This window comes from Phasianus colchicus, chromosome 1 (assembly GCF_987193195.1).
Source record: "Phasianus colchicus chromosome 1, bPhaCol1.hap1.1, whole genome shotgun sequence".
Taxonomy (NCBI): Eukaryota; Metazoa; Chordata; class Aves; order Galliformes; family Phasianidae; genus Phasianus; species Phasianus colchicus.
The window spans coordinates 186,944,422-186,957,397 of NC_143436.1; the positions used below are offsets into that span (position 1 = coordinate 186,944,422).

General features: G+C 43.1%; 2 protein-coding genes across 6 annotated transcripts; both read right to left on the reverse strand.

Annotated features, from left to right (window-relative positions):
• Nucleotides 1-5,471: 5,471 nt before the first annotated feature.
• Nucleotides 5,472-9,812, reverse strand: C1H11orf97 (chromosome 1 C11orf97 homolog). Of its 3 annotated transcripts, none has more exons than XM_031616124.2 (4): nucleotides 9,240-9,812; nucleotides 8,665-8,769; nucleotides 6,816-6,924; nucleotides 5,472-5,619 (listed from the first exon to the last, which is right to left on the reverse strand). In XM_031616124.2, the coding sequence occupies exons 1-4, from the start codon at nucleotides 9,478-9,480 to the stop codon at nucleotides 5,583-5,585; spliced, it is 492 nt and encodes a 163-aa protein (XP_031471984.1). In that variant the 5' UTR covers nucleotides 9,481-9,812; the 3' UTR covers nucleotides 5,472-5,582. The 3 variants fall into 3 exon arrangements, with proteins under 3 accessions (XP_031471984.1, XP_031471985.1, XP_089990149.1); XM_031616125.2 differs by having other exon boundaries at nucleotides 6,799-6,924; nucleotides 9,240-9,495; XM_090134023.1 differs by having other exon boundaries at nucleotides 5,472-5,634; nucleotides 6,799-6,924; nucleotides 9,240-9,495.
• Nucleotides 9,813-10,658: 846 nt separating this feature from the next.
• ANKRD49 (ankyrin repeat domain 49) lies at nucleotides 10,659-12,941 on the reverse strand. 3 transcript variants are annotated; one of them, XM_031616121.2, is made up of 3 exons: nucleotides 12,815-12,941; nucleotides 12,286-12,571; nucleotides 10,659-11,606 (listed from the first exon to the last, which is right to left on the reverse strand). In XM_031616121.2, the coding sequence occupies exons 2-3, from the start codon at nucleotides 12,556-12,558 to the stop codon at nucleotides 11,148-11,150; spliced, it is 732 nt and encodes a 243-aa protein (XP_031471981.1). In that variant the 5' UTR covers nucleotides 12,559-12,571; nucleotides 12,815-12,941; the 3' UTR covers nucleotides 10,659-11,147. The 3 variants fall into 3 exon arrangements, with proteins under 3 accessions (XP_031471981.1, XP_031471982.1, XP_031471980.1); XM_031616122.2 differs by having other exon boundaries at nucleotides 12,784-12,823; XM_031616120.2 differs by lacking the exon at nucleotides 12,815-12,941 and adding an exon at nucleotides 12,737-12,800.
• Nucleotides 12,942-12,976: the final 35 nt, after the last annotated feature.

Sequence of the window (12,976 nt, forward strand, 5' to 3'; positions counted from 1 at the left end):
CCACTGCTGTGTCGCCCTCTTGGTGAAAATTTTTTTCCTAACGTCCAACACGGAGCCTCCCAGCCTGTTGTCCCTTGTCATCTTCATAACACCTTCAGGCTATTGTTGGCATTCAACTTACTGTTCATAAAGCCCCCAGGTTCTTTCCAGCATGGCTGTTTATCAGCCAGCCTGTTCCCTCCCTGCACCAATGTATGGGAGTTTTCTGCTCCATGTGCAGAATGTTTTCTCTTCACTGAGTTTCCCAAGATTTCTGTTGGCTCAGCCAACAGAAGAGTCTCTGAATTGAACAGAGGAGTCTCTGAATTGAAGTCATTCAAACCAGCATGTTGACCCCCCCTTTCTAATTTAGCATTGTCTTCGACATGATGTGCTAAAACAGCGTGCAATAATCACAGGACCTGCCCAGACAAACAACACTGATTTTAGTCACAAAACAGGAATTTTGGCTCTTTAGCCATTTCTGCAGGTAATGTGAGAAATTTCGGACCCATGAAGATCAGAGGGAGAGCTCAATTGACTTCTGTTGAATCATGATTCACCCAATAAATTTGACTGTATCAGCTGCAATGGTAGTTCTTATTTTCCTTCAGGAGCATACATTTGATATATGACTTTGGAGAAAGCCACACCAGATTCTATTTGCCTAGTCTAGTTTTCATTCCTGATCCTTGAAGATGCATTGGTAAGTTCTACAACCTGGCCAATTAGAGTCCACTGATCATGCCAGACCCAATCCTACATAAAGTGAAGTCAATAAAAATATCGTCATTAATTCTGGGGTTATGAAACAACTTAACCTGGAGGTACTTACAAGCCAGGCAGTGACAGCTTTGAAAAAAAAAAATGACTATGCACCCCTTCTTTCACAAACTGCACCTCAACCAGAGCCAGGAATATGGTGGCTCATACAGCATTTGGCTTAACTAAATTTCTTTTGCACAAAGGTAGTTGTTTCTTTTTTCAAGCAGTTTTGTTCCCCTGACTTGGGAAACACCCACTGACGCTGCTTTTGGAGGTTCACCAGCCCAGGACACAGCTGTGGACTGAGGACCACGCACACTTTTTCTACTGCATACAAACATCAGGGAACTGTGGTTTAAGCTCTCCATGGAAATTGCAGTAGCTTCACTCTTGCTGATAGCCAGGAATTTAAAACAAAATGCTATCTGTTGGTAACAAAACTGTTGCAAAATAAAACATATTTTGCTTATTTGTAGACTAAATGTTTGCAGTCTCTAACAGTGGTAAATGTGTTTTCCCAGCTGGCTTCCTCTTGTACTCTGACTCACTTGGTTTTGTTACACAGGAGAAGCATTTAAGCCTAGAAGACTCTCTGAAGTTGTTTGTTAACTGTCTTGAAAACACATTTTAAAATGTACTGAAAGATGTTGTATTTTCACCCATAGCTATCAAGTCATTTGTTCTATCAACCAGGGAAATCCCATGCATTTCTTATCCTAAAAGAATGTGACCAGCTTGAAAGAGCAGCAGAATCTATTTCGTACCAAAAAGACACTTTAAGTGGCTTTGAAATCTCTTCTTCATGAATAGCCCCTGTGATAGCAATGTAAGTTTTTGTCAAGTAAGGCCCTACATCCTCTCTGAAAAAGAGCAATAAAAGTTTCATTCTGTATAAATTGCATGCTGTATTTTAGTATAAAATGTAAATGCCTGTAATTTGATTGACTGTTTTTTAAGTTAGGGATTGTGATCTTTGTGCTTGGAAGTTTAACATTCTAAAATATGACCAGAGATAAAATATTCAGTTGAAAGGTGATGCCCATCTCATTGGACAAACAACGTCTGAACAGACGAGCCCAAGTGACTGCACATGAAGCAAATGTGATGTTTAAATATTCTGCCTGACTACAGTTCCACTTGTGACTGAGCAGGGCTGTATTACAACTGTATAAAGTTGACTTTTCCAGTCAAGGCAGAGACATAGACAGACTTGCTGTGCACACTGTGGGTGGAGGATCCTGTCCCAGCACACTTCTACCTTCTGCTGCAGCACTCATCTTTGTTCACTGGTATAGATCAGAGCCAAAATTGGAGCAGCTATCCTATCCTTCCTGCCAAAACCACACAATCCTCAGATAACCTGAAAGGTGTGTACTATCAAGCTGAAATTTGGCTCAGTAGACATTTGTTAACAGTTAGCATGGATGTTCCAGCAGGGGGACTCGATGATCTTTCGAGGTCCCTTCCAATTCCTGACATTCTGTGATTTTCAGCCTTGTGTTTTGGAGCACTGAATGGCATCTTAAGCAGCAGCAGTGGCAGCCATTCATAGAAAGCAGGCGAGGCCTCTGATTCCAGGGCAATGCTCAGATGCTCTCACTTTACCCGCTGAGCATCCCACAGGCCCAAGTGCAAAGGTTTGTGATGGAGCTTTTCTCCAGACATCTTTGAACCTCAAGCACTGTAGGGGCATTTCAGTCCAGGAGATAAGACTAGCTCTAGTTTCAGGTCAATCTAAAACACATATTATGGGGCCTTCACATCAGCTTGAATATATTGATCCATTTCCATGATACCTCATTACTTGATAGCTGAGACATAGCCTTTGAGAGATGTCAGTGCTTGAATGCTTACTACTATGTGGAAGCAATAACTGCTGTCTCTCAAAACTGCAGTGTTCAGTTTGGAAGTGAAATAATATAAAACAAGGCACGAGAAAAGAGTAGCTGAATGGTTAGAGTGAAAAATCACTATGATAAAACGTGAGCAAAGGAAATTTAGATTAATAGAAACATGATGTAATGAAATATTATAAATATTATAAATATCATAGTAGTAGTAATTCAGCAGTACTAATATTGAGTTACTATTATGCTATTTAAACAAATTCCTTAGATTGATTCAAATGAAACATGAGATGTATAAAGAGATCTTGAACGTGAATATGTTGGACTAAATAAGAACCACCTGAGCCTCATAATTAAAATAATGAAATCTAAGAAACATTTTTTCATTGCACGAGGTTGCACAAAAAGAAGCAAAGGAACCGGTGAGTTCCACATATCTACCTTTGTTGCAGCAAATGGAGCTACTGTAGGATGAACCCATTTTCCATTTGGCAAGTTTTAAAAGAAGATCATGAAGAAAATAGTAACTGAGAATGAGAAAACCACGGGAGGAGGCCGGAATGAAAATGCAGCAAGGAGCAGAAGTGAGATGCAGCCAGGTTAATCAAAGCCTCTGTCTGTCAAACCAGCATTTTTCACAAATGATTGTGTGGTTCATGATCAAATTTGCATCTAAAAAGTGAGAATGTTTTCAAAAGTAAATCCTCTTGTGCCTCAGGTGCAATTTTCAGTGCCAATATTTTTTTTTTCCATTTAGAAGTCAAATAGAAATGCCAAAAAAGAGTTGTTTTCAAGCCAGCTAAGTTAGATTTGTTTTCCTTCTCACAGGTGCAAAAATAAACCTTTCTTTCTTAGTACTAGAAAAAACTTCCAGGCAATCAAAAAACCAAATATCCTATTTCATCCACATATAATTGTAAAAAAGGAAACAAAAACACAAAGGAACAGAAAGTTTAGTTGCTCAAAGTTGGCACTGAGACTATTTCTTCATAACAATAATCAGTATGGCTTAAATAGGATCTTGGATTCTCAGAAACAAATCCCATTCCACCTCTTAAAACCACACCTTAGGGAAAACATGAATTATCAGTTTGAGATGACACTGGGTTTAAGTTCTGGCTTTAAGTTACCCATCAGTTCAGTTTCTTCATTGTACAAAACAGTTCCTTCCTTTAGAAATACAGTAATATTTGTTTATGTTACTGCAGGGCAGAAGCCTGGAAAGAATTCTGGCCTCAGCCCAGCAATCCACCCTGTCCAGATCCCTCTGTAGGTCCTTCCTACTCTCAGGCAGATCAACACTTCCCCCCAACTTGCTGTCACCTGCAAACCCACAATACATTTCCTCAGTGTCAAGTTGGGGCAGAAAACATGGACCTTCATTGTTTGCAGCAGGGAGCCTCCAACTGGTATTATGTCCCCCTGCATGGTTCAGGCTCAGCCATCAGCTGCTTTGCCAGAGAGAGCTTCAGGTCCCTCATCTGCTTCTACACCACTGAAACTACTTCATAGCTGCCAATCTGCAGGCAGGAAAGGACCCTTCCTCCTGGTGCCATGAGCTTCTTGCCTTCCTCATCATGGAAATCTACTTTTGAGCCTGATAAGCACTGACTCTGCTTGCCTCCACTTCAGTATATGTTTCTCCTGAGCCTTCTCATCTCAGTGTTAAGCTCTCCTAGCTTTCTCAGCATCTCTTCAATAACATCCCTTAATCATCTTCATGGCTACTGGCTGGATTTGCTTGAGTACATCTCTTGAACTGGACCTAGCACTCCAGATGTATCTCACCAGTGCTGAGTAGAGGAAAAGATCACTTCTCTCAACCTAATGAGAAAGATCTTTCTAAGGCAGCCCAAGAGACTGCTGGCCATTGCTGACTGATGCTCAACTTCTTGTCCAGCAGGAGCCCCAGCTGTGCCAAGCTACTTTCCAGCCTGTGGTTCTCCAGCCTGTCATAGTGCAAAGGATTATTTCTCCCTAGGAGCAAGACTGGCATTTCCTTGGTCTAAACTTCATGAATTTCTTCTCTGAAACCTCTAGAGTTCCCTTTGAATGGCACCTACCTGGTGTATCAAATGCTCCTTCTCCTTTTGTATTCTCTGCAAACTTGCTGAGTTCTGCTCTGTTCCATTGTCCAGGTCACTACAGAAGATGTTAAACAATCAACTCTTGGTTTTCTCAGCCAGTGACTCCTCCAGCTGGACTTTATGATACTCATCATAACATTGTGAGCTTGGCTCTTCAGCCAGTTTTCTATCCACCTCACTGTACATTTATATAACCTGTACTTCATCAGTTGTCAATGAGGCTGTTGTGGCAGATAGAGGCTCTAGCAAGGCTTTTGATGAAGTAAACATCAGCAGCTCTCCCCTCATCCACCAAGCAAGCCATCTCATTGCAGAAGGCTTTTGGGTTTGTAAAACACAGTTTCCCCTTCATAAATCATTGCTGGATACTCCCAACCACCCTCTTGTCCTTCATATGTTTGGAAAAGGCTTCCAGTACTAGATGCTTCATCATCTTCCCAGAACTGTGAGAAAGCCAACCAGCCAGCAGTTCCCTAAATCCTCCATCCAGTCCTGCTCGAAGACAGGAGTGACACCGACTTTCTGCCAGCCCTCTCCCAGTCAGCCACAAAGCCATCACTTGTTCTGTTTTTGTACAGGACCTTGAAGGATCTGTGACCTCTTCCTAAGTAGTGTGACAATACAATGAATACAAACTAATGCTCATTTCGTATTACCTCACCTTACCTTAATGGTTACAAGTAATACCTCACCTGACCTTAATAATTGTTGCAAGTGAGAGTTCAGTGAGAGGTTATTTTAGGTTCCAGGCAGCCTCTATGATAGCTCTTACGTAAATAGAGACATCACAGGCTTATTTATGTTAAACTTTTATTAAGTCGAGCTCGATTACTGAATCACAAACTCTCGGCCCAGGAATTGCTGAGCTTAATGCATGTTGAGAAAAGTTAAGGCATCTCTTCAACTACGTTATGATTTTTCTGCTGGAACTTAGAATCACTCTGCAACAGAGAAAACTATAAAAATGTCAAATTTCGTAGTAGCACATTCTTGTCATCAGAAACATTTTGTAATTTGTTTTTTATTGTAACATCTTCATCACTGACTGAAATATGGATCAGATTTGAGTACTAACTACAACATCAGACAAAAAAGCAGCAGGAACATATGGATAAAACTGCTATAAAATCTCCCTACCCAACCAAAACTTGCTTAAAATCTTGTAAATAAATTTCCTCATACAGCTAGCCATTTTAAAGTTTCATTTGACACATCCAAACAGATTCAGGTTTTCAAAAAAATCAAGACCCTTGTAAGGATAGATGTGAGCCCCGAAGAGCTAGCCACATTTAGGGAAAGGCAGTAAAAGGGAGAAGCAAAAATAAGTGCATTAACTTTAGTAAATTCAGCAACATGGGTCTAATTATTTTCTTCCCCTTTATTCTCTTCTACCTATTTCTCCTACATCACTTTTCTTCATTTCTTTATTTTAATTTCTATCCCTGTGTTGCTGAACTGTGTTTTCCTCTCCAATTCCCTTCAGGAATTTCTAACTTTCTGTTCTCTGTCTTCTCTTTCATTCCCCTTGTCTGTGCTTCTCCTTTATCCTTTGCCTGGTGCCTCTCCTTCAGGTGCTGAACACAGTAAGTTCATCTTCTCTTGGAAATCTCTTTCCTTTTTCATCTAACTTCACAGACATTCCACCTCTCAATTATATATAATCACAATTTTTTTCCCCTGCTCCTTACATGGAAAAAATTGTGTGAATGGAAATGGTTTGAAGAGTATAGGAACTGAAGTCAGATTGCTTCCAGTTTTTTCTTGTTTGTATCTCTTCTTCTGTCCTTCCTCTCATGCTACCTGCCTATTCTGCTTCAAAACAGGCAGTAAAGCTAGTGAGGAGAAGCATCACTGCTCCTAGAAGCAGCCCTTAGGAACAAAGAGCATCTACGTTCCCAGAAGAAAACCAACAAATCCCATCATTTCAGCACCAAAATAAATTTGAATAGCCTGTCTTGTTTTAAATCTGTGCTTTTCTCACAGATGAGAAAGGATAGAAATGAGATATAAGATGTAAGATATGCAGTCCAGTGAGATGTCAATCAACTACAGAAAGAAATATTAACTGACAACTTTAAAGTGAGTTGTTATAGGCAAAGATTCTTTTTGTTCACTCTTACTTTTCATTCCTACATGCCTTGAGTAGATCTGAGGTTGTAAAAGTAAGCCATTTCTGTTCTGCGATGCTGGTTGCAGGCCTCTGATGGAGAAATTCTTTTTCACACTCCAAATTCCTTTCAGAGCCGCTGTTAATAATTAGTCAAAATAATACTGTTACAACTGATTATTTAAACTTGTTCTAAAACTGGCAGAAGATAGATAGTCCCTTTGGTCAGTTCTGTAATTAGACATTGGTAGGGACAGTGCTATAAGCATCTTCCACAGTTAATGGAAAAGAGTGACTGACATCATCAGAGAGCAATTTTGTAATGTCGTATGATCAAATTGTAATCTTTCAGACAATTTTGATCCAGTGGCAGATGGATGTAGTGCAGTGTTGGTGTGTTAAGATCTTAACTAACATTAGACACAAGAGTGGGCTGAGCAGACTAATGATAACATCTGCAACTCAACCACTTGCCCAGATCCCCTTTACCATCAATGGGAAGAGAGCACTTACAGAGAAAGACTAATGCAAAAGCAGTCAGAACTGTGCTTTCAAAGTGCCTTTTTTTTTCCTCCATTTAATATAAACAGAGTTTACATAAGTAGTTCATTTTCCAATGTGTGCTGTAATTGCCTAAGGAGTCTAACCACAGTCATGCAGTTGCAGGTTCAAATAATTTAAGTCTGACAGGATACTGACTACATCACCCAACTCTTGTACATTTTCGCCTGTGAATCCAATTGTTTGATATTCATTTTGAGTAAATTTACTTTTGGGTTCTAATCCGACCTTTTCCAAACTTGTCTAGATTTGGAAATAAAGGGAAAATTTAAGGCTCTGCTACATTTGTGGAAGATGTAAATATTAAGAAAGATTATAGTGCACCTATTTCAACAAAGTGTAGCTTAACATAACCAAGGAATAGCTTTACACTGTGGGATAGAACGCAGGGCTACAGAACAAGAACCACATATTATGGGGGAAAAGTATTGTGGATTTAGGACTACCAGTTGACAAACAGCTCAACACCCTAGTGCTAATGTTGGCTTTAGGTGTCAGCAGAGACGTAAGTTAAATGAAGTAAATCATTCTCTGTACAGACTGCTAATGATACAAATACTTAAACACCTTTTTAATTGTTTCTTATCTAGAGCAAACACCTTGTTCCTTCTCAGACTTACATTTCCTCATTTTCTACTGTATTCAAGTCTGTCTATAACCTTCAAGCTGCCAGACTGATTTTCTAGTTGCTTTGTTTTCCTCTACTTCCCTTTATTCATTTTTACCTCAACTACTTCTTTTTAACACCAACTTCAAATCTGAGCAGCAGAAGGTAGACAATAAATTCTAGGAACTACAACACCTCCTTCAAAGGAAAGAAGTAATAAAATCTCACAGAATCACAGAATGGCCAGGATTGGAAGGGACTCCAAGGATCATGAATCTCCAACCCCCCTGCCACATGCAGGGCCATCAACCTTCCCACCTAATGCTAGACCAGGCTGCCCAGGACCCCATCCAATCTGGCCTTGAACACCTCCAGGGACGGGGCATCCACAACCTCTCTGGGCAGCCTGTTCCAGTACCTCACCACTTCTTTCAAAGAAAGAAGTACCAAAACCTCTCTACCATTTTTATTTTATTAAGCTGATAGATCACATGGAATTCTGTGTTCTCTATAGTCTCCTAATTTCATGCTTTTTAGCTGATGTATAATTCTTCTGTTTCTGATTTTTCACTAGATTAGTACATAAGTGTTCTAGACTGACTTTTTGTTCAGTTTGGTTTTTAAAGAAGTAATTTTGCTACCGTTCCTCAAAACATTTTCTGTTTCATTTGCCCTGACAAACACTTTCCATTTGCTCGTAGGGAGGATTACCTGCAGCTGGATGCCTAATGTGGCATTCTTCTTTCCAAAAGCAGAGCTCTTCTTCGAGGATCTCTTTAACTCTCTTACATGGCTCAACGTACAGAAAGTTCTTCCCTGTTAGCAAAACACATCACACAAAAACCGGTCATTTTAACTTCCCTGATGCTGGTGTGTTTTCAAGCATGTGATTTCATTTTATCCTATTCTTCTTGCTCTAATACGCTTTAAGACAGATTTACAGACACGATAACGTTCAGCTACGAGGCTCTGCACCACGGGATGCTGCAGCCAAGGCAACCCCGTGCTCTGGGGAGCTGTGGCGATGCAGTCCCTTCATGGTGAACAACCCAAGGTGGAGCTGAGGGCGGGCGGAGCAGGTCTCGTACCCACGGCAGCGGGCGCTGCCCCCCGAAAGAGGGCAACCCTACGCCAGGCGGCCCAGGGAGGGATGTGACAGCTCCCCTCCCCATCATCCCCTCCCTCCAGGGCTTTCTGGAGCCCTCAGGAGAAGCCCAGCGCCCAGGGGACGGGAGAGCCGGGAAGAGCGCGCGGGGCAGGGCGACAGGAGGGGACGGGGCGCTCACGGGGCTGCCCGCCTCCCGCCGTCTCGCTGCTGCCATCGCCGTCCGACTCCTCGGCCGCCCCCGCCCGCTGCTGGCTGTTGGCCGCCCTCATGGCCGCCGCGCCCGGCGGGTAGGAGGCGCGTGGGGCGGTTGCCCGGGGAGCGGGCGCGTTCCGCTCGGGCGGGCTGCGCTGGGCGGCGGCTGCACACCGCCATCTTGTGGCTGCGCTGTAGGAGGGTGCAGCCATAGAACGACGGAACATCCCGAGTCGGAAGGGCGCCGTACGGATCTTCCAGACTGAATGCTGGCACCGCGCAGAACCATCCCAAAGCCAGAGCGCACTCTGAGAGCGTTGTCCAGATGCTTCTTGAACTCTAGCAAGCTCGGTGCCATGACCAGCGCGCTGGAGAGGCTGTTCCTGTGCATGACCACCCTCTGGTGAACAACCTTTTCCACATCCAACACGACCCTCCTCCGGTGCAGCTCATGCCGTCCTATTGGGTTCTGCTGTTGGTCGCAACAGAGCTCAGCGCTGCCCTCCGTTCCCTGCGAGGAGCTGCAGCCGCCATCAGGCCTCCCGTCAGCCGCTCTGCTCTGAGCCAAGCGCACCGCCAGCCACCCCTCATAGGTCTTCCTCTGCAGACCCTTCACCATCTTCATAAACCCCCACCTTCACCTCCTTTGGAAACTCTCTACCAGTTTTACGTCCTTCTTGTACTGTGGTGCCCAAAACTGCATGCAGTCATGTTAGGAGGCTGGCTGGCTCCAAGAGAGCAGGGTGACGGAGATGCCCTCAAAGATGTTCCATCAGAGGACCAAATGCAGACTAACATAGAATCATTCAGGTTGGAAAAGACCTCTAAGATCATCCAGTCCAACCATCAGCCCACTCCCACCATGCCCATTCACCATGTGCCTCCACACCACATGTCCACATTTCTTCAACACCTTCAGGGACAGTGATTCCCCCACCTCCCTGCCTGTGCCAATACTCTTTCTGTTCACTCTTTCTAAGAAGAAATTGCTCCTAATATCCATTTTTTCCTAATATCAACATATATAATACATAATATATATATGTACATCTATATACATATAAATACACATATAATATATTCAACCAGAGATGAAGAGTCCCAAGCCTTTATTGTAAACCACTGCATTTCAAACTTGCATTACTGCAGAGAAAAACTGCACTGAAGTGCATGCTTAATGATCTTAAACAAACCACATTCACTTTGGTTAAATCATGGCAGTAAGACCTCTGTCAGACCTGGAAGCCCAGCTCAGATTTGGCTACCAAGAACTAACCCTCAGGTACACAGGATTTTGGTTGTTTATCCTCACCCAGTTGAAGTTCCTAAGAATAGTTCATTTGATTTATGAACGGGCAATTTCATTGACTACTGAGCTTTCAATTAAAGATATGACAATAAAATATTTAGGGTTAAGTGTTTTATTTTATAATAGGCCTTACACCAGATCACTAAGCATTTTGTAAATCACCCAAGTAAGTTATATTCATTCAGAGCTTCCATGCAGTTTAAAAACAGTTCCTCAAAAAATAATTTTCTAGTGAGCTGTAATAAACTCTGCATAACCAAACCTGAATTTCACACAACAAACATAGTCCAGTTTTCCCTCCTGTTTTGACATTAATGTTTTGGACCAAACATCCCTCCAAATCTGCACTTATTAAGCACAGAGTCACTGAAATTATGGAATTCACTAAAGCTTTCTGAATACCCTGATAACAGTAATGGCACTTCAAAGTATGAGGGAAACCACTGAGTTGAATTGCAAAAGGTGAGATTTTGACTGATAAGAATATTTCAGTATCTTAAATGACAATCTTGATGCAAAGGGACAGACCAAGCACACAGATGCTGTGTGACAAACAAGAGGCAGTAAAACTCACATTCACAGCTTTTAAGGGGACACAGCATTTATGCAGTCTTCCACTATTTCAAAAAGGTAGTGGTATATATCGGTCCTCCTAGCAATGTCAAGGGCAGTTTCATCCAAGTTATTTTTCAGGTCAGCTTTTATGTAGCGATTCATCAGCAGAAGTTCAAGGGTTTCCCTACTGTTTTTGTTTCCTGCAGCAATATGTAAAGGTGTCAACAACCCATTTGTCTGAGCGTTGATGTCTGCACCCTGCTGAAGTAAGAACGCGGCCACTTCTGTATTGTTCCACTTGCACGCGCTGTGCAGGGGCGTCCACCCATCCACTGTCTGTGCGTGAATATCTGCCCCCTGGGCAACCAACTCCCGGGCCATGTCCAAGTGCCCACTGTAGGAAGCTCGATGGAGAGGAGTGTATTGATCTTCATCACGAGCATTAACTGGAGCCAGCTTTTCGGAAAGGAGTCTCCTCACTGTAGTCAGCTATTGAAGGGAAACAGGGAATTTAATACGAACCTTTATAAAAAAGAAACACCATTTCTATTGTTCTAAAAATGCTTTTTTTTTTTTTTTTCCCCCAAAACATGTGCCTCCACACAACTGTAAGTGCCTTCTGTGTACGTTTATTTTCAGTGGCAGCCTTTGTTATAAACACAAGGATGTAACAAGCTGCCTGACAAGAATCTTCATCTTCTCACTCCATTTTCCAAGAACAAAAAGCTTTTTTGTATTAACAAGAATGGGGGGGAAGAAAAAAAAAAAAGTAGGATTGGACTCGATCCTTATAGGTCCCTTCCATTCTCAGCATATGTAGATTTGAAGAAAATAAAACTTCACATACACCCTCTGCACTCCAGTTAAAATGCTCACATACCATGAAGAGTCTGGCACACTTCTGAGTTGATCCAAGTTTAAGAACAGCGCTCATATTTCAACTCTGATCTACAGTCAAAGCTTTTCTTCTGAAATCTAATTGGCCAAGAAATATTTTAGTGTGTGGAATACAAAGGCAGATGCTTTCCAGAGCAGCTTGCGAAACCTAGGTCAAAATAGCTGGGAGGAATAAAGAGTAGCATAGGGAAGTTTCTGTTGTGGATGGAACTGCAGACATCTATTCAACACAACGTTTTTGTTGGTGACACACAGAACACAGATGCCTTACCCGATTGTTTTCAGCTGCCCACAGTAGCAATTTCTCTGGATTTTTCTCCATTTTTTTTTCTTGCATCTCATACCATTCCTCGCTTCTTTCTTGTTCATCGTCTTCATCATCAGACTGCCCCGACCAACCGCTCTGAGTTCCTATAGGAATCAAATGCCGGTGCGTCTCCAGCAGCTCGAGTTGGTTAAAGCTCTCTGTAAACTCTGCAAACTCATCGCTGTCATCATCCCTCTCATCAGCGTCCTTCTCAGCAGCACGTTTGCCTCTGCTCATTTTCGGTTGGCATCTGTAAGGCGTAGATACACAGCAGTATTTGTATTCAGTGTTGCTCACACACTGTCAGTGGAAACAGGCCCGGGGAAGCACAGGTCTCGCTCCCCTCTGCCCCGCAGCACCCCGCGTGGTGTCGGTACCCCCCGCTTTCCCAGCCCTGCTCTACAACAAGCCTTACGGGCCTCCCATCCACTCTCGCCCCCGTCCAGCCCCGCTTAGCTTTACCCCCGCCCCGCGACGAAGCAAACCGACGCACCGATGCCCGGGAACGCCGCTCCGGAGGCGGGGCTTTTCCAGCGGGGCGGTGCTTCCGCCGGGACGCGCCCACCCACCTGAGCGAGGAGCCCTTCCGGCTCGTCGCTCCCGGCGGAAGTGACGTAAGCTCCATGGCGGGAGTCAGCCGCCGACTGACCAATCG